Raw genomic sequence first — 20,888 nt, 5'->3', positions numbered from 1 at the left:
CTTTGCTACATGCAAAGATTAACGGATCCAAGTCAAGATCCTAAAAGATGCCCTTTTGACTTTTGTGCTTATTAGACAAGCTGATGAGTCATTACAAACCACTAGTTTCCATCCTGCAACATGGGGAGCACAAGCTATATCCTGCCTTAGAACACAGGCACGGGCGGTATTTGCTTCCTTTTCAGCAGTCTTTCTGTAGTCAGACTGTTGCGTAAGCGTTGTTTTGTTCACTGCCAGCGTGGTTTTTACAGGGTTTAGCATGGAAGGTCTCTGCTCGCGGCAGTATCAGCTCACTCAGTGATGCGATCCTTCCAAAGGAGCAGCAATTCCATTTGCACAAGTCATCTCTGATGGCTGGCAGGGAAACAAGCTGCCAGAATTCCATAATGGATTTGCAGTTCCCATGACAAAAGCCTGGACGAGATCCTGGGCACAGTGCTGAAGGGATGTAGGGAGAACTTGGGCAAAACATGGCACTCCCAGAAACACAGCTTAGGAGTGCCTGTCCTTTGGGCTTGATCTCATGCCTCGACATTTTCACGCCTCAATTTGTCTCTCTTACTCCCCCTTCACACAGTCCCAATGAAACTGTAAGTTTGGTGAAAAAGTGCAGGGGTTTATATTCCATTACAAACATCCTGCTCATTTGGACAGATACTCACTCTTAGTTCAGGTCAGGGCTCATCATAGGTTGAGCAGGCTCTTAGCTTCACTTCTGCCCTGGGGATTTCTGCAGATCCGTTACTGCCACACGCAGGAAATAGCTGAGCCTGGTGGTCACGAGCACAAGCATTCACTGATTTCACTTGGGGATTTGAAGGGGAATTCTCTTTTATTTCCTCTGATATTAATAACATTTCAGCACACACCAAAATGATATAATAAGGCTGCAAATATTAACTAAGAAAAGTGTGATCTCTAATCAAATGTTAATTTAACCTCTGTGTGTGTGCATGCATATGTGGAGACACAGAGAGAAATAAAAAAAAAAAAAAAACCCAGCAAAACCTTCCAAGTAAACTGGTTAAAACTCCAACATCTACAACCTGGCACCAGTGACACCACACATTAATATAACACAACATATACATCATAATAGAATATAAGCAATAAAACATAACTCTGAGTTCCTAGCAAAACACTCTCCTGGTTCACACCTTCAGAGAAGTAAATGCGTTTTTCATTAAAGTTCTCTAAGAGACACAGCTAAGGAGCAGCACCATCAGGAGTCAGAATCAGTATCTTTAGTCAGCTTAATACTAATGAAGAGGTAGGAGAGACAAAGCTGCTGGATCTTTTCCTGGGACAGCCTACACAGCGATAGGAAACAAATTAATTTTTATCACAAAGTTCCTTTTATCAAGTTAATGACAATAAAGTTTATCAAGTTAACTACAATAAATTATGGGCAAACTATTCCATTCTTACTGTAAATAAATTGCAATGCTTTACATGCTAAAGATGATCGAGTTTTTATTAAATCCCCAGATTTGGGGAGAAGTACCTCATTCAATCCACAGATCCCAAAACCACAAATCTTTGAGTTTGAAGATAACAAGCAGCAAAATTCATCATGTCAAAACTATGATGTTTTTACTGCACTGAAAAAGAAGGCTTTCTCCTAATCACACATATTCTATCTGGATTTGAAAATACAGATCTTAAATAAAGCAAAAGTTTAGCATTTGAGCCTGTCTTCCCTTGGAATTGTCTCCCTTGCAAGGTATTATCCACAGCCACAGCAAATGAAAGCTCAGCATTCATACAGCAAGGTTCTCTAACAGAAAAGTCTGTACACAGCCATAACTGTCACTCTTGTGTCCTTTTTCTAGGACCTAGGGTTGCTGTCACTGAAAAAGATTTCAGAAAATACTTATTAAAAATGTCTGGACTTACAGAGAAAACAAAATCAGTTGTGTTCAGCAGGTCATGCTGTTTAGTTTGCATATAAAGCTTCCTCTGTTTATCATTCATTAACATGTGTAACATGAAAAGTACAGGCATGATTTTCAAATCCATTCAGAATTCAGTACCTGCTTCCCGCAAAAAGCTTGCAGCCTCTATTCCTTGTTAGCCACAAAGAATTAGTGATGAATTTACTTTGTATCATTCCCCTTGAACAGAGGAAAAAAATAACTAAAATGAAAATATTTTACATCAAAATAATGCCGAGGTAAAATCCTGACCCAGTAAAGAGCTTCTCAGTAATTTCAGCACTGCCTGAATTCCACTCTGGTGGCTTGTATCGGGTAAGCAGAAGCTGTCACCGTAAGTGGGAATAAGAAATTCAGTATCTCAAGTATAGACCTGATACATCTACAAAGAACAGTTATAACCCTGAAGAAAATAATAATAAGTGACATCATAAATGTAACTGAAACCATTCTAAAGTTGTATTATTAAATAAGGATATGCTTTAGAAAAAGCACAAAATTTACAAATCTGCCAAAATAATTGGAATGTGTGACTATTATAGACATATTTTAATAAATTAATGCATTGTATCATTATCTGCAAAATAATTCCTCGTCATCTAGGAAGAAGTTTCACAACAGTCATGTGACTCATTTTTACTGCATCTGGGAAATTCCTCTAACGCAATCTCCATGCCAGCAGAGTACAGAGGCTGGGCACAAAACAGTATATAAGCAGGAGTCAACAATCCTCACACACAGCAGGAATCAACAATCCTTTGGGACTCCAGCTCGCAGAACTAGACCTAAACAAGCCAGCAAAAAACTCCTGTCCAACCATGAACGGCAAACTCGTAGCTATCCTGGCTCTTTTCCTGATCTCAGCAGCTGTGTCTCAAGGTAAGCAAAGCCTCCCTAAGTCCCCTTGGCTGCAGTTTTACCGAGGCATCAACTGAGATGCTTGTCCTTGCAGAGTAGCTTTCTATTTGTCTCACTGAATTAGTCTCTTTTGAGAGATTTTCAGCACCTCTCTTCAGTCATAAATCTACTATGTAGACCTTGGGCTGAAGAGTTACTGACATCTTGTGGGAAAGATTTTAAGGATGCAACTTGCATTTACTTTGTTTCTGTTTCTATTGAGGTGTATGTGTCTAGAGACAGATTTTTGTTCTGGGGTGTTTTAATGTTTCTCTCTCTTCCCACACAAATAACAGTTTATCATCTTGTATTTGTTGCTTAGTGGCCATGCCGCCTCAAGCAAGTAATACACAGTTGGAAAGGGAGAGCAAACAATTTGAACACAGAAACATGGGCAAACCTCCAATTAATGAACAAATCTAGAGCTCTGTCTTCTGCAGAGCAGCCAAGTTTTTTGATCCAGATATTAAAACAATGCAGTTAAACATACTGTGTAGTCAGTATGGTTACCAACCGCAAAATACGTGGTTCATTTTTAAAAGATTTATTAATTTGGTTTCCAACATACTTGGGCATCAGTTCCCCTGAAACCTAAGTAACCCTCCCTTATAACATGAGGATTTAGATAGCTTGGACAAATGCAATGTTTTAAATGAGAATGCTGTTACAATAGAGCAGCTGTGCTTTGTGTCTGGTACATGGCCCATAAGAGCACCTTTCAAACCACAATCTGCCTTTTCTGCTCACAGGTAGGACCCTGGCAAGGATGGGAACCGAGCTCCGGTGCCAGTGCATAGCCACTCATTCCAGGTTAATTCCCCCGAAGTCCATTCAAGATGTGAAGCTGACACAGAGCGGCCCCCACTGCAAGAATGTTGAAGTCATGTAAGTAGCTCTGCAAGAGGTTCCTTCCTCTTCCCCTGCACTGCTGACACTGCTGCTGGGCTTTTAGGCTTCACAAGTACCACAGTCAGCATGCTGACCTCATGCAGCCAGACTTGGCCTTTATTTTGAGAGGGATGGTTTTAAGTGAAACACCCTGGTTTTCACCGTCTCTATGACCTTACATATTCCTGAACTGACCATTGTTTCTCAGTCAGGGGACATATTAAATGTTTCTAGTAGTAGGACGTGAATTTCATGGACTTATCAGGTCTTAGTACACAAGGTAATGATGTAGTTTGAATCCTGCATTTATGAGGCAGGCAGACTCAAGGAGAAAAACTAAGTTCCAACAAACAGATTTAGGGAAACAATGAACCAACCTAACCTAGTCTGAACAGCACAAAGGCACTAAAACGTTAAAATCCTTATTCTGCTCAAACACCTTTTCACCACTGGAGATTTCAATCGTTGTGTAAGAAAGCTTTAGTAATATAAACATATCCAAAATAACTATTCATATATAGAGGGAAAGATTTTTGGGAATGTGTGACTGCTTTGAGAGCAGACACAGAGACTCACACAATTCTGGATGGTCTCCTCAGTTGTTCAACATATAAAGCAAAAGAGCCAAGTCTAACCTAGAGTAGCTGGGATGAATTTCTACTATCTGATCTCAAAGTGCAAGATTACATTCTGTGAGTAAAACAAATCCATGTAGTAGTTCCTGACTTTTCTTTATTCCCTGCTTTGCAGAGCTACTCTGAAGGATGGCAGAGAGGTGTGCTTGGAGCCCACTGCTCCCTGGGTACAGCTGATTGTAAAGGCAATTTTGGCCAGGTAAGTCCCATTCCCTGTCTGTCTGGGCAGCTGAGTGGCAAACCTCCCAGAAAAAGCCAGTTTGTAGGATTCCACAGTGATACTTCCCATTCTTTCTTAATCAGATTTAAAGAACAGGGAAGCTTCCTGCTTAACTATAGAATCAGTTTTTCTGGCTGTGCTTCAGGGTACTTGCTCAAGCTGGTATGTCAGTACTAAATCTCTGAGTACCAGCAACTCCGTCTGCAGGGAAGCACAGAAGTGTTTTTCTCCCTTTGAAAAATAAGGCTTTAAAAAAGTCATCTTCCCCTTACTTAGTTGCTAATTTTGAGCTAACAAGGCTCTTGCTGTGAGAAGCTTGTGCTGCAGAGGTTTCCCAGCTGGACACCAGGCATGCACACACCGGCATTTCAGCAGTTGCTTTCGAAACATCAACTTTATTCTCCCTGTGCTTCAAGATAACACAAAGAATTAGAAAGAGACCTCACATCCTAAATTGTTTGAGCAACGCTAAGCAGTGGTAACTTGAACCTCCTTTTAAATTATTCTCTTCCCTCACCTCTTAACAGGGCTCAACACAATTCTGATTCTCCTCTCTAAGAAACACTGGGACAGAAAAAATCTGGGAACTCCTTCTGCTCCTCTGTCAAGAGAAACGTTTGGGAAAAGCATCATTCAAGCAGTGCACCATCTTCCACATCCTGCATCAGTGTGATGATGTTAATTATGGGTGGTTTTATTTATTTATCTATTTATTTAACTGTGTGTATTTAAGGAAGTCTTTTGCTATGGTCAGTGTTGTCCACGGGACATGCTGCCCGTGACACTGAAGGAAAAGTGGTTTCCTGAAGGATATTGAGAACCTTTGGCAGCCACTTTAGCCAAACATACGCAGTGAGGTGCAATGCACCTGCAGCACAGCTTATTTACACTAAGCCTGATAATTTTGCTATTTCACCAGCAAACTGATGAATCCTCCTGCTCCCCTGGAGCGCGCCAGTATGTTGTGTCAACAACAGCTTCCTGAACCACAGTCAGCCTGTGGCCAGACTGTGAACTGTAATGTCTAACTTGAAAAACCTATCCTACAGAATGTGTAACGCTGTATTTGGTATTTATGTATTGTGATTTCCAGGGTATTTATAAATGTATTTATTGAGCAGTTGCTATGTAAGAAAGCAAACAATTATAATTTATTTAATTTCTACTGGATTTTTTCATTCCTGCTGTTCATTTCTGGAGAAATATTCGCAATCTCATTACTCTGTACTTGATTGTATGTCTAATTAGCTACTCCATCAGCTAATGGAAAAAAAATGTATTTTACATACTTAGAGTTTGATTATGAGAGTGTAATTATTCCTAAAAATGTACTATTAAAAGTTTTATATATAAAAAACCCATTTGTTATCTGTTTCATCTTTTAAATTCATTTTCTTTATTTGAAAATTCTGCTTTATTTTTGCCAGCCTGATTTCTGGAACTGAAATGAAAATTTTTAAGTCCATGGTGCCATAACTACCCCTCTTATGGTAACCTGGCACTCCTGACTACACTGACAGACTCTTTGGATGGGCTAAGTGGCTCACTATCCTCCCTTCAGGCTGTTCCCAATCCATGGGGACTGGTGGGCTCTAGGGCGAGGCCCCTTCTTTAATTCCCTTTAAATCCCTTTAATTCCAGATAAAAGGGTTTTACCCTCAGATGCCTAAACACCGCTAAGCGTCCACTTCAGCCTCGCAGTTGTAAATCTTTGCTACAGCAAAAGGCCACTGTCTGACCATCGAAATGGGAATTTGTGACCCTTACTTTGTGTACCCAAAGAGCAAGCACTTGTCCTGGTGTAACAACTGCTTCTTATTCTGATCCCTGAAATGCAGTTTGCTGAGCACATGATGCCTGCCTCTCTTAAAAACCTTCCAGAAGGAAACAGGAAAAGAGAGAAAGGGCATAAGTTTAAAGAGTATTGTTTTAAACTATAGTATGTATATAAACTACTAGACTATAACTGTTTACTTGAGGGATGCACACTCTTACTTCACTTTTATCTACAATCTAGATAGTAATAAAACAACAGAGGGATTTTTGCTGGGTAACTTCATGATCGTAAAATAAGACAGCTGTCTCTGGCTTGTTTTTTCTTGAAGACCCTTCTCAGTAAACTCGATGCCAGTCCCCTCCTTCACCATTGCTATTTTGGCATCAGCTGGAAGACTTCTGGCACTTTAAACAACGTGCCCTGTGGGTCTCCAGCTATCAGGCCATGCAGAAGCCACAGGGGAGAAGTGCACACTTTGGAAACATGCAGACCGTGCAGTCAGTGTCTGTGTGGGTACGCGTGCACCTCTGTGGAACACAGCAGGCAGCTGGCCAGCGGGTGATTAAGGGTCAGGACATCAGCACCACAGGGAAAGGATGGAACCTGAGATTTCACTGCAGCTAACTACGTGTTCTTGTCCATCTCCTCCTTTTCCCAATCTCAGGAAAGTTTCTGCTCCCCTCAATCACTTCATCTAGCATCTAAACTGTCTTTCTACAAGACTGTCAGAAGACCATTCCACTTTACAGGTGCCGTGTGCATTCATCACTTCCCTTTCATTTCAGTGCCTTTCATGTAATGAAATGCAGCAGAGGTGTATACATATCCTTTCTGTCCTTTGCTATTCTCTTGGCCCCTTACTTTACCTTCCCTTCAAACCACTTTTATTTCCTTCTTTCATTTGTGGGGCAAGAGAATTGGCAACTATCAATTGACCAAGCAATGACTTCCTCTCATTTCCCTATCCTCAAACTCCCCTTCCCATGCCTGGTTGCTGGAGTTCTGCTCTTGTATGGAGAACTGCAAGTTGTCCCCTCGAGTGTCTGTGGTTGCTGTCCTTGTAATAATGAAAGTATATTTCTCTCTGATGTATAAACACTGCAAACTATAGAGGAAGTCATGGGGAGAAATACTGGAAAGTCCCTGAAAAATACTTCTAACTCTTCCTTAAAAGTACAGGGAATGCAAGCATGAGTTTCTCGGCCTCGATTTCTGTCTGTGCTGAATATTGGCTAACATAAACATAATGTTGGCTAACATAAACATCCTGGTTTTGTCTTAGGTGACAAATGCATGATCTGTACTTTACTTGCTTTTGATTATGGACTGCTTCCCATTCTAAAATGATTGCTTTTCTTATACTCTTATCACATAACAAGGGAAAAATCCCATTTCCCCCAGGAAAATTACACATGGGACAGACTTTATATTGCAGATGTGTTTCAAGCATTTATTCTTGTTTATAACAAGATATCATAAGCAACTGTACAGGAAGTGGATCCTTTGGAAATGACACAAATTGCCATGGAAACTTTGGGGTCAGCAAACAGGCATTTTGTTTCTATGTGCACAAGTGAAACAAGAATTTTGCCACCTACAAAAATAAGCCTGAGATCTCTGCTGTTGAAAACTGTCATAAAAATTGACTTTCATATTACCTGCAGTTAAATTACTTCTAGTAACAACCATTGGTGCCAGTCAGTGCAAAGACTACTTCACAATTCCTGTGGAGTTCTGGAGAGGAAGATTCTGTGGAAGAATCTGGAAGGTTATAGGTATAACCAGGCTCACTGATACTGTTTCCTCTGCCCTTTCATGAAATAAACAGCAATGTGACATCTCTACAATCTTCTGTGGGCAGATTTCAACATAGCTATGCTGAATAACTTTTCATCACTAAAAAATATTGTTTTAACAAGCATCAACCTCTGATACACCCATCTGATACACTATCTTATTCCACGGAAGTTCAAATTAATGAGAAATGTGATCAATATTTTTTGAAAGAAATGGGTTGCACAAGCTTTCCCAGAACACCTCTCCACTGACTCAGGCAAGGACACTAGCAGAAGTGTGAAGTAAGACTGCACCACCCAAAGTGCACATTGGCAACTGCAGTATCAGTCTGTCAATTTCTCCCACTCCTTACTAGAGGACCGGTGAACTGGGGGAAATCTAATCTTTTTATCTTTTGCAGAAAACTTTTTCATACATAGACACCCTATAAAAATCTATGGAAATAAGAAGTCATTAGACAAGTGGCTTGAGAGCATATTTGGACCCAGTTATTCAACCTCCAAAGGAGCCTTCAGTTTTTGAGAAGGTGAATTAAACAGCATTTTCAACTCAGCTAAATACAAAAATAATTTTTAAGCTCTGAAGTAGCATTCTCACTGCACTCCTAAGATTCACAATTTCTAGCTTTTTCCTTGAAGTAATTTTCCAGAATGATGAAAGCTTCATAGCTCCAAAGAGAAGCAAATTAATAAGTCCACCCTCTTAGCCTGATTCTTTTATTAAAGACATGTATTACATGTTTACACTGAAATAAGGAGACTCCCAAGGCACTGACAATTCTTCTTTTCCTCTTTCTGTTTTCAAGGTCACACTTTTTACAAGTTTGCAAGCAGACGGGAGAATCAGAATTTGACTGTTGTGCTAAAGCCAAAATGTCAATAAAATTGCAAAAGCTTGAAATACCATTTCTGTGTGAAGTATATCTAAAGCATCAGTGGCAGATTTCATGAAGAGTGAGACATGACATGCGAATGAGAGCATGGACCACGTGGACTTCTTTTTTGCTTGATGCAGAACTTCTTGAAGGAATAAGAATGTGTGAGAATGCGTGTGGGGGGAAAGCACAGGCACAGATGAAGCAATTACAGTGCAATTAAAAGGCAAGGTTTCTAGCTGAAAGCCAGTAGGTATTCACAGATACTCAGAAAAGCACAGCCACCTGCCATAGCAGCAGATAATCATAAGCAACAGACGAGTGACTCCTGTTCTCCCTTTGGTCAGGCTTTTGCAAAAGTAGAAAGTAAAGGAGGAGCAAGATATACTAAGCCCAGAAAAGGACCAAAGAGCAGAACTTGAAACACCCCCTGCCATCCATTGCTCTTACTGGATAGTAAGAGTTTGTCCATGCAGGTGTCAGAACTTTATGTGAAAGGCACTTAGTCACTCAATACAAACAGTGAAGAGCAAGTGACTTGTCAAAAAGCCTGACTCTTTGAAAGGTTTGTGTTTGACTTATCAATAACCAATAAAGGAATGCACAGCCACCCAGCTGGTTCATTGCTGAGCCAGCCATTACCAGCAGAAGACTAATAATTAAGCAAATAAACCTAGGTTTGCTAACTTACTTCATCCCTGTAGTCAAAAATTCCATCATCTCCTCATTTTCTGCTTTCTTCTCTGTTTGGTACTTCACCTCTGACAGCAAAGCCCGTCATCCTGCGAAAGAGAAGCAATTGACGTAAGCACTGCTCACCGTGAGCACAGTCTCAACAAGAAAAGCCAAAGAAAACAGGCTTTGTTGTAGCTGGTTCATGTTCAACACTGCAGCTTCACCCATTCCTTGATACCACCGAGGAAAACCCAAGTGGTTTTTGCATACACAAATCTTTCACCGAAGCCAGCAGGAGACTCAGCTGAGGAAGAAACATGGGAAAGAGCTGTCAATCTACCTGACCTGTTGGCAGGCCAAATGCTGGAATCATTTCCATGCCAAAAAGTTCTCACAATACTATTCCTGCTTGGAGGAAAGGATGAGGGAGAGCATGCAATGTCTTCTGATACTAAAATGACTATTAAAAAAACAAGAAGGAAATGCGTGAAAAGTACCCTGTACACTTTGTTTCAAATGGTGTAACCAGGTACCAGGAATGCAAGCCAGAGCCGTCCAGATGGAAAGGCTGCTGGTGAACCAGTGCTTCCTAGAAAAAATGAGGATTTCAACAAACCAAAAAAACCTCATTAGAAAGCAATCATTTTGTCAAATTCAAGCTTGTATTTAAGCACTAAGGGCAAAGTTCATCTAAATTAAACTAATCTTAGCTCGCAACAAAACAGTATTTGGAGCTAAGTGAAATTATTCTTTTCAATCAATGTCCTGATCAATTTCATTTTCATTTTCATTTCACTGTTTAGAAGAAAACCAAAGTTAAAAATGCTGAATTTCTATTAAATCAAGTGGTGCTTTTTTTTCAGTAGCCTGTTTTCCATGGAATGCTCCTAGCTTGCTTACTCTCCTGCCACCTCAGTTTATTCCTGATAGCAGTACTCACTAGCAATTTCAATTTCTTAGTTCTTAAGAAAGAAAAAATGCTTTGCTCCTGTTTGCTGCCATAGCATTTAGCGCAATGTGTTGACATAGTCCTGTACCCTGTGTGTATTGAAGCAATTTGGAGTCACACTGACTGGAAATTTTTAAAAAAGGAAGGGAAAAAAGACAGAAATACAAGATAATAGGGAAGAAAACCATTGACAGTAAACTCAGTGGTGATCACATTTACCAAAAATGTTATCAGTGTGTTTCCTCCAAACACCTCCCTATAACAAGCTGAAAGGATACGTGTCCCTCTTGCTGCTTTGTAGGTTATTTTGGATAATTCAGTGACAAGTAGGCAAATTAATTGCTATTATTTTTCCTTCCTTCCAACAAATAGCAGCCATTTTTTGTTGCCAGGAACAATCCAATTCATTTTACTGCAGAGTACAAATACACTGGAGACTGAATCTGCACATGGCACTCAAAGGGCTGTAAGAAACTGCTCCCTGAGATGGCAGCTTCAGTGTCTCCTAGGCTGTAAGTCAAGTATGACTTCTTGGTTTTTCCTTCATTGCAACACAAGCAATGAAAGTAACAGACAGGATTGAAGTCTGAGTGTCATGATAGACTTCAAAGATATTGTGATTATTCCAAAGAGCATTCCCGTTTTCTTGTGGTCAGATGTCTCGTGTCACTGTTTTCCCAAGTGACGCCATCACTTTAACCAAAAGACCACAACTATCCAAAGCACACTCCCAGAAATTACTCAGCTCCACTGAGTCTGAAAACTGCAATTGCCTTAAGCCATGTTAGGGGGAATGCTGGTTTTGGGGCCTTGGATTGGGTTTTTTGGGGGTGAAGAGTTAATTTTTTAAGAGATTCATATTTTCTTTACTTCCAGCTCTCTGCAGATGGAACAAATTTTATTGTATTTATTTCCAAACGGATCATTTACAAGTTGACTAAAATCTTTGTTACAAAGAAGTTCACACAAAAGTTCGAACAAAAGCTTGCAGGCAACTCATAGGATAAAGAGCATTTTCTGCTGCTGCTAAGGCCAGGAGTAGCCCTTTCTGCCTTTCAGAAGCTGTGATGACCTCAAAGGCTTATCAAGTGAACTACTATGTGGGGCTGGAAGGAGTCACACAGTTGTAATCTTTGTCCAGGATCTGCAACTAAAACGCTGGGAGATTCTTCCCCCTCAGCAGAGGTAATTGTTTAAACAATTGCTTAAACAATTGGGTCCCAAACTCAAAATAAAGCCTCTCCTGTCTTCATATGTTAGGTGTAAAATACCAGAACCAGTGAGTCCACCACCAGCCACTCACTTTTTGGGAATTGTTGTGTATGCAGGAGTCCCACTTAGTAAGGTGACAGTGAAACCACAGTCTCCGCAGTTCCATCGATGATCTTAGAAAAGGTCAGTTGGCACCTGAAACTGAAAAACAGAGAAACAATGGCCAAACACACGGATTTCAGAGCCAACACGTTCTATTTGCCAAGATAATGCCTGAGCAATATAAACACATTCCTTTCAGCTATCAACGGTGTGTGTGTGTGTTCACGCTCTGATTCCCAGCAGTGGGCACGGGTGAAGAGACTCTAATGGGGAAGGGAAACAAAAAAACCTAAGGGCTCCTGAATGTTAAAGTTAGGTGAAGACGCAGGAAGGAGGGTGGGAAGATACTGGGCATCATTTGCTATAGATCATTACTTTAAATGTGAATTTTCACATCTCAAAAGGTATTACAGAAATGAACACACAACAATGTGTGACGTGTGCCACGATGGAGATGGCAAAACGGAGTTGGGATTCTCCATGACACAAGGTGAACAGCAGGACACTTCAATCTCTTACATATTCTGGTACTATTTTCAAGGGCATATGGACTGGAAACATTTCAAAACTTGAGAAACACACAAGAAAATTGAAGGAAATAAAATTACTGATAGATATAAAGCTTACTTTGCATGAAACTGTAGCTTGAAATTTGGTTTCTGCCTCCAGCAAATATGTTTGTACTTCATGACAGAGCTGGATCCACAGGAAGAATCATAGGTGCTAGGGAACAGCACCTCATCATAGCCAAGGAATACTATGAAGCATACTGGTATAGGTAAGAAAGGTAACATGATGAAGATGAGAGGATATCAGCAGTCCATACCCTCTGACTTTAGTCTGTACTGGGTAGCAGTGACTCGACATTTCACAGATCAGAACATAAATCATTCCTAATCAAAACCCTGGAGGAAATAAGACTCGTCCTTCAGACACTGCCCATGTTAAATGGTTTCTAGGCCATGATGAAAGTTCACCTTACACCAGTATATGGGACACATCCTCCAAAGTAATTCTCGTGCACGTAGGAGAAGTCTTCACTTGTTGAAGTGAGACATCTCTTGTTTAATTGTCCTGTAGCTCTCCTGGGTCTGCTGCCAGTGAATGGCTCCCACTACAGATGCCAAGCCAAATAAATAGCTGCTGTGGAAAGGCACGCAGCCGTCTGCAACAAAGCAGCCAAATCACATCCTGCATGTAATCAATTAAGGACTGGACAATGTGAAGGCAATTGAACCATGAGGTTTATTCTCTTTACATACCTATTCAGGGCCTGCCTGAGCTGGGACTGCTTTCTGTGTCCTGGTAACCCCAAGACCCATGCTAAGAACAGTGAGAAATTTCACGGAATCACTGAATCCTGGCGTATCTTCACACAGCAGCTTCTGCTAAAGAGTGGGTAATTTGAACAAGAACTTCAGTGAGGCAGATACAAACCTTGTGGTGAGTTCTGTCCCAGCTACACTGACACCACCACTCACAATAACTAATTTAAACTTAATTCAAGATGATCTTCAAGGTCCCCTTCCAATCCAAACCATTCCATGATTCTATCTGTACCACCTGCACTCAGTGCATGGCAAACTTATCTATAATGAAAGAGATAGGCATCAGGCAGGGAAAAACTCAGCTTTCTAAAGTGATGCTATCTGCTCCCTATCTTTTCCGTACTTGCTAAAGAAACTTTGCCAAAGGTGGTGAAGGGAGACAGGGCAAGGGTATAATTCAAGAGAGTTCGTCCACAGCTCATCCTTGTTGCTGCTGTCATCTGGACTGAAGAGACCTTACTCACAATCCCACAGAAGGGATCTAGAAGCAATCTGAAGTCTGCAGGTACAAAGCCTTGCTCAGGCAGATGGTCTTGCATGTTGAAATAGTCCCAGAAGACACCCATTTCCCTTTTTCCAGGCCTGTTTGTGCAAGCACTGACTCAGAGGACCAGGCTCTGTACCATCTGCTGCACTGCAGCATGTCCATGACCTGATTGCTGCTCCTCTTGGCACATGGCTCTGAGGGAGAGCTGGCTGCAGAGTTTCACACATTGCTGCTCCATATCTGAAAACAGCCTCACACTCCAGACCCCAGGAGACATCTGGAATTTCCTCAGTAATAACCACTGTGGAATGAGTCTCATGGGTCAGTTCTTGTGAGCAGTCATGCAAGCATAAAACCAAGTGCTGTCACGTAAACTGTCCTTACTCATGTGTACTGTCCAAGAACAATGTGTAATCTGACTGCGCACGAGTGACAATGAATGATCTGCCCCCCACATCTGCTCAGAGCTGGATCTGCCAACAATAGCTGCACTGACCTGAAGCAGATTGTCTGTGCACCATCCTACCTGCTCATTGCCTCAGTTTGCTACAGCTGGGCAAATCCTTCTTCCTGCAAAGAACATGGCTCTTCCTTGGGACAACCACATGGGGAACTCATAGTCCAAGGCTTGTGTGGCTATAACATGGAGGGAATGGTGATTCCATCTCCATCATCTCAAGGGATCTCAGTGAAGGTTTCTAATTAGTGGCTTCCCCTAAGCTGACCATGGAGCTTCCTTCTAAGACCAAGCTAAAAGCCAGATGCTTCCAAGGATATCATTACCAAGCTGCATCTGGAAAGGGGTCCAAATTAGTCATTAGATATTTCCTGATAACATGGGGCAATCAGTATTTGCTTGTGACATACAATATTCCCACAAGGCTGATCTCCTGAAGGACTCAGCCAGCAGCAGTATGAAGCAGCTGAACTGTAGATGATGGAGCCCAGGAATTAGAGTCTTTGTCCCATCAGCTTCCTATCTACTTAATCCCTTTTTTAGGACTGCTTTGCATGCTGTATCTTATCTGTTTTGGATCCTGACTCGGTTTTGTACTCTGTAGATTAGTACATCTAATCTAAGGCATTCAGGCAGATGGGGCAAGACACACGACAGCCTGACCCTGGAACAAATTGATTTGCTGAACCCCTACTCATGTTCACAAAAGTCTGTGGAAGAAAACATATGGGCTACAAAAAACAAACAAACAAACAAACAAACCCCAAAAAACCCACAACACTGATCTAAACCTATGCGTAAATAAAATTTTTAAAACCTGCATCTCATTTTCATTTTGCTTCTTTATAACTGAACTTAGCAAAATGCCTTGACAGGAATGAAGAAGAAGAGTGACCTGTGTGTGCAGAGGAGTGGAAGTGTAGGTATGTTTCAGTAGTGGAGTGTAGGTATGGAAACCTGAGGGTCTCCTAGTGGCAGGAAAAAAAGATTTCCGGTTTTCAAAAGCTAGGTAAATAAAGGGGTGCTCAGGGGAGCAATGCCCACTGAATAAGAGTGCGTGGTTGCACACGGTTCGCAGCAAGGCAAGCTCCAGAACCCAAATTCCCCTTTGGCTCAGCACCGTGCACCCTGAAAGCTAACGGAGAACCCCCGCAGAAAACCCGCCGCTCCTTTCGGAGAATGGGGTCCGAGCAGACGCTGGGCGATTCTCGGGACGATGCAGCGCCGCGCTTCCCTCTCTCCTAAACCTGAAGGAGCCGCTGTGCCGGCCGCTCTTCTCTCTCCGCCTCGCTCCTTTAGTGGTACACACCCACCGGTGGAAAGGAGCCAACGAGGCGCTGCCCCCCGGCTCCACTCCGGGAAATTCCCCGGCAGCTCCCTGCAGGGAATAAAAGCACGGGAGGGAAAGGGGGCCGCCTCGCCGGCTCCTGCACCCATTCCGCCGCCAGCACCAGCCATGAACTCGCACGTCCGCCTCCTCCTCCTCCTGGCCGTCGCCGCTCTATGCCAAGGTAAGCGGCTTGGCCAGGTCACCCATCCGTCCGCGGCCGGGCCTCGGCAGGGGATGCGCGGGGGGCCGGACCCGTCAGGGGGCCGGGGGGTTTCGGGAGACCGCGGAGCCGAGGCTCAGAAGGCTCCTCCCGCCTGCCAGGTGCGCCGCTGGCCGGGGAGCTGCGCTGCCGCTGCGTGCGGACCGTGTCCGACGTGATCCCGCCGCGGCGCCTGGCCCGCCTGGAGTTCCTCGCCGAGGGGCCGCACTGCGCCGTGCCCGAGGTCATGTAAGTGCCCGGCCCCGGCCCCATCCCGGGCCCGGCCCGCCGAACCGGCCCCGGCCTCACCCCCTCCCTGCCTCGCCCGCAGAGCCACGACGAAGCAGGGACAGATTATCTGCCTGGACCCCGCCGCACCCTGGGTCAAGCTCCTGGTCACCAGGATCCTCCGCAGGTACCTGCCGGGCCAGCTGTCGCCGGCACTTGGGGCCAAACTTATCTTTTGGAGGGGCTTTAACCCAAGAGTAATGAGCCACATTCTGATATTGATTCCTGTAGAGAAATCTGGTTAGTTACAGCAAAAAAGTGTCCAGAAAGGGCTTCTTTGTTGGGGAAGAGACAGCCCAGCAGGTTGTCAGGGAGAGTATTCATAACAAATGCCTGATTAATTGGAAATCTAGCCACAGTACATTCACCACCATCAGGCATCTTTTCCACACCTCCTATGGGATTTATTATCTGGTGTATGCAAGAAAACTTATGGAAAATTTTCCTGGCTGGCATTACAATTTGAATTCTGCCTATTGCAGTTCATCCAACAAGCTCTGAGTGAGGGAAGGAACACCTCGGAATGAAGTTACCTGTTTGCCACAAGATACCAGGAAACAGATGCTATGAGACCACAATAGCTCAGCTCTCTAGTTTTGATGGGTTTGTAGATCAGATGTTCTATTCTTTATTCCCTCTCCTCATATTTGTTATTGCCTAATCCTATGCATGGTTTTATTGACTGAGATAAAGTGATTGAATCCATTTGATAAGACAGTGGAAGCTTTGCTGGACACCTCTCAGCAACCTTCCCAGAACTTGCTCCGCCATTGTGCAAACTCCTTCTTGCCAAATACTGCTTCCCAATAGGTTCCTATAAAACAGCATTAATATCTGAAAAGAAGATGGGCCCATCGCGAGGATGATTTTGCAAATGTCCACAGAGAGTGTGACAGGAGAGGTTTGAATGGATTGTGCCAATAATCCATCAGGAATAACAAGAGTGCTGTCTGGCACTTAACATTTCAGTGCCTGTTCAGGATTACATGGGAATAAAATCTGGTTCGGGCAAGAATGTTTTGCTGAATCTCTTTTTCCTACTCCAACTCTCCAGCCTTTAATGCGGAATGCCTCAGACCTTTTTGCACAATGTACTGTCTAATGCAATCACAGATTTTCCCCCTGAGGTCTTTTTGCCCCTATTCAATACTTAGAAGAGTTTAATAATTTCTATGAAATTGTGGGGGTTTGTGCCATGACTGGTTTGGTTTTTAACCAGATAATGTTGAGTTTGGTTAGCTGGTTTGTTTTTAAATGAGTTTACATTACAATATTTAGTCTTTATGCACAAGATGTAAAGGAACAGTAAATGTTCCGGAGAGACTTAGACATTTTATGTCTACTTGTATGACATAATGTCATAACTCATAAAAAAAGAACTAATTTTCATTATTCTGCTGTGGAAAATTGTATGTAAAGAGGTGGATTTCTCATGATAATGTAATGAAATATACGATGCAATAAAAATGTTTTCCTGTTGAAAAATATCCTGGGTTTTTGTGAATTCCATGTTAAATGGAGCTGTGTACCTGTGTCAGTTGGGCTAGTGGGACTCAGGGAAGCAGTGACCTCTGTATACCCAGGGATTCCTGGACAGACCTGCAGATCAGTTCTCTCTGAAGTGTCAGGGGCACTTTGTGCCAAGCAAACGTGTTTCTATATTCAGAGGAACATTACTTAAACACTCTGATGTGAAGTTGATCTGAGCTGCTGATATGAAGAGAGATTAAGCCCAGGATGGATGTATGGAACTCAGGCACACACCTGCAATCTGCAGGAATTTATATTCTTTCTATTCTTCAGCCCACCTTGAAGTGGGCTGTGTTTAAAGTTAAACGCATTTTGCTAGGTGGGAAGGAGTAACAGTATTTGCTATGGTAAGAAACAGTAAAAGTTTGCAACACTAAATTTTTTTTCCAGAAGAAAAATAGTTCAGGCCCCAGCTGTAACTAGGATCTCTGGCACTTCTGAAAGCCAAGAATCCCCTTGTCTGGATTCCTGAGGGCACATTTCTAGGACAAACAATTTCTTCTGTCACTAGGTACATGGTACTTGTTTAGTGACAGACAAATCTACTGAAATGAAATGAAATCCACATGAAATCCAACAAAATCTCATCTGAAAGCACATCCACATCTTGGCCTTGCTGACATGGGGGAGTCATGAGTGTTCTCCTGTGACACCTGAGGAAAGCTGGCTCATCCCCAGAACATGGGACAGACAAATGAATGTAATATGGAAATCTGTCTCCTTTACACACCCAGGGGTAGAGAGCATGAAAAGTTCTTCCGTTTCCTTGTGAATTTCCTTGTAAATTCTTTTGCTTGTAAAAAAAAAAAGGTGATTTTTTTCCTTGCCATTTAAAGGTGACCTGAGACTGTTGCTCCCTCTTCAGAACCTTGAGAAAGTCCTGTCTGCACTAGCCACCTCTCAACAAACTCCAGTGTGTCTGCACACATAATGGCTTTCCCCCTGGGAATGATGTCTGTCTGAAATGACCACACTGTCCTGTTACACCATGTCTTTCTCAGGAACAGCCCAGAGAGGGCTACATCCAGCTTCACTTTACCAGAGCAGCAGATATTTGCAAAATCCCAAGGCAGATTTTTCACTTTCCCTGCCTAGTACACACCAAAGGCCGTGACTAAAACACCGACAATGACTGGCTTCTTTCAAAAGCTGAAAAGTATAACTTACCAACAGGAATAGATGCCTATTTTAATATGCCATTTTTGAAAACTGTGGCTCAGTAAAAACTTCTACAGTTCTTCCTTTTTGCTCTATGTCATATGTTTTTCTTCAAATGCAAGTTAATAGACTAAAACAGCAATGGAAATATCTTGTGCAACTCCGGATTTTTGCCTCCCACCCAGTTTTCAGCAGGAAAGTACATTGCCCAAGGAAAAAATTGCTAGTAAAACAGGACACATCAAAAGCCTCTCAGGTTTTTAAAGTCCTCATAGGGGGTCAGGAATTGTTATCATCTGTTCTTTGAAATTCTGAAGGTATTAAGCATGAAAAAGGTTAATCTTCACAGCACCCTAAGAGATTCACTTAAGTGCCTGTAGATAAGTCAAATGTACATAGTCACAGTAAGCCTATCACTGCAACTTAAAACTACATATAACAATTGAAATTGTTTAGGTTTTTCTTTTGTTTGTTTGGTTAGTTTTTTGTTGATTTTTGTTTGTTTGTGTTTGGTGTTGTTTTTTTTTGGTTTTTTGGGGGGTTTTTGGGGTTTTTCTTTGTTTTTTTTTTTTGTTTTTTTTTTTTTTTTTGGTTGGTTGGTTGGTTGGTTGGTTGGTTGGTTGGTTAGTTGGGTTTCTGTTTGGTTTTTTCCCCCTGGAATTCAAAAGAGCTGCTGGTTTCCGTGTAAAGTTCCAGCTTTGAGTAAATGGCATGTTTTGTGCTATATTGTAATGAACTTGATGAACTGAGAACGTTTATAAAATATTTGGAGGAATGACTGGGAAACTGCTTAGTTCTCCTTAGCTGCAGACCATGGAACCAAATGCTTTCATGGAGAAAATAAACATGCTTACTCTGCAAGAGTCCTCAAAAATTATGATTGTCACCATCTGAATAACACATCAGCCGTTTGTAAAGACCTGTCTAGGAAGGCAGGAAAAGTCCTTGAAAAATACATTCCATTTAACATCAAAAACAGGGGAACACCTGCTTCTGCAAAAACCCAGCCAAACACCTTGCTCCCTGGACCTGAGCTCACTATCCTCTTCCCCACAGAAAGAGTACACTGAAAAGCTCTCACCTGCCAAGACAGTAAGAATTATTATAGAGTCTGGGGATTTTCACCACCGCTATTTGATTAAAGTAGCTGAGCACACTGCAAGTGATGGCGCTACACCAAAAGGGGTTTCCACAGTCAGGATAAATAAAAAGCAGGTTCTTATGCCCTCTGCAGAAACGGCTTGGGGCAAAAAAGAAATGGCATACAGGTTTTCTTAAAGCTCCCCTACGGACTGCCGAGATTTACCTTAAGGATGAGCTTCTCCCGCCCTCAGCTCCGCCTGCCCCGCCGCGACCTGGATCTCGCTATCTGTCCCGGCTCTTCCCCTCGTCCCTTGCTTGCGACGCCCATTCCACCCTGTGCGGTCCGACCGACAAGGCTGCGGCCACCACAGGCTTCTTCTTCTCCTGCTCCGCGCCGCTGTTCCCGGGCTGGGCAACGCTGAGGCGCTGGCGAACCTTCCTTCTCCTTCCTCCCGGCGCCCCGGGCCGGCTGCAGCGCCAGCAGCGCCCTTCGCAGCGCCGCCAGGTACGCGGCGCCCGTCGGGGAGTTCTCCTCCTCGCTCCTTCCTCCTCACCCTCCTCACCCTCCTCGTCGCCCTCACGCTGCGGCGGGAAGCGCGCGGCGGGCGAAAAGGGCGCCAAACGCCTGAGGGGACGGCGAGGAACATTTTATCAGTGTTTGGTGGGAGCCCGAACGTGGCACAAAGGTTCTGGTATTACTTTTAGAAAACACACAAGTTCAGCAAGGGAAAGGTAGAGACTTTCGAATTTCGTACGCAAACTTTCTGCTGTTAAAAAAAAAAACCCAAAACAAAACCCAAAAAACCAAACATGTGAAGAGTCGGGAACTCTGAAGCTGTGGGACATTACTGCTACAGTGTGTCTAATTCCCCAGGAAGAATATGGTAACATTCCATAGTAACACCACATATGGTGAAGATATAGAAGGGAATAACAACTAGTACTGGCATAACTCTTTGGAGTCTATACAATTTTCAAGATGCTTTGGAACAATACACTTTCAATAAAGATAATGCCACGATCTTAGAGAGGCTTATATAGATAACATCAGCAATGCAATGTGACCAT

The 20,888-nt window shown here is 42.7% G+C and overlaps 2 protein-coding genes across 3 annotated transcripts; both read left to right on the top strand.

Annotated features, from left to right (window-relative positions):
• Nucleotides 1-2,696: 2,696 nt before the first annotated feature.
• LOC128806635 (interleukin-8) lies at nucleotides 2,697-5,879 on the top strand. Of its 2 annotated transcripts, XM_053976354.1 has the most exons (4): nucleotides 2,697-2,813; nucleotides 3,581-3,716; nucleotides 4,470-4,553; nucleotides 5,102-5,879. In XM_053976354.1, exons 1-4 carry the CDS (start codon nucleotides 2,753-2,755, stop codon nucleotides 5,130-5,132), a joined length of 312 nt encoding a protein of 103 aa, XP_053832329.1. In that variant the 5' UTR covers nucleotides 2,697-2,752; the 3' UTR covers nucleotides 5,133-5,879. The 2 variants fall into 2 exon arrangements, with proteins under 2 accessions (XP_053832329.1, XP_053832330.1); XM_053976355.1 differs by lacking the exon at nucleotides 5,102-5,879 and having other exon boundaries at nucleotides 4,470-4,557.
• Nucleotides 5,880-15,670: 9,791 nt separating this feature from the next.
• On the top strand, nucleotides 15,671-17,523 carry LOC128806636 (alveolar macrophage chemotactic factor-like). Its single transcript, XM_053976357.1, has 4 exons — nucleotides 15,671-15,743; nucleotides 15,884-16,010; nucleotides 16,093-16,176; nucleotides 16,532-17,523. Exons 1-4 carry the CDS (start codon nucleotides 15,689-15,691, stop codon nucleotides 16,548-16,550), a joined length of 285 nt encoding a protein of 94 aa, XP_053832332.1. The 5' UTR covers nucleotides 15,671-15,688; the 3' UTR covers nucleotides 16,551-17,523.
• Nucleotides 17,524-20,888: the final 3,365 nt, after the last annotated feature.

This window comes from Vidua macroura, chromosome 4 (assembly GCF_024509145.1).
Source record: "Vidua macroura isolate BioBank_ID:100142 chromosome 4, ASM2450914v1, whole genome shotgun sequence".
NCBI lineage: Eukaryota > Metazoa > Chordata > Aves > Passeriformes > Viduidae > Vidua > Vidua macroura.
This window is presented reverse-complemented; position numbering and strand designations above follow the sequence as displayed.

Bases quoted from the DNA above. Each gene is read 5' to 3' on its own strand.
- LOC128806636 (XM_053976357.1), top strand. From the start codon at position 15,689: ATGAACTCGCACGTCCGCCTCCTCCTCCTCCTGGCCGTCGCCGCTCTA. The intron at 15,744-15,883 runs GTAAGCGGCTTG...CCCGCCTGCCAG, and splicing joins CGTCGCCGCTCTATGCCAAG to GTGCGCCGCTGGCCGGGGAG. The intron at 16,011-16,092 runs GTAAGTGCCCGG...CCTCGCCCGCAG, and splicing joins TGCGCCGTGCCCGAGGTCAT to AGCCACGACGAAGCAGGGAC.
- LOC128806635 (XM_053976354.1), top strand. From the start codon at position 2,753: ATGAACGGCAAACTCGTAGCTATCCTGGCTCTTTTCCTGATCTCAGCA. The intron at 2,814-3,580 runs GTAAGCAAAGCC...TTCTGCTCACAG, and splicing joins CTCAGCAGCTGTGTCTCAAG to GTAGGACCCTGGCAAGGATG. The intron at 3,717-4,469 runs GTAAGTAGCTCT...CCTGCTTTGCAG, and splicing joins TGCAAGAATGTTGAAGTCAT to AGCTACTCTGAAGGATGGCA.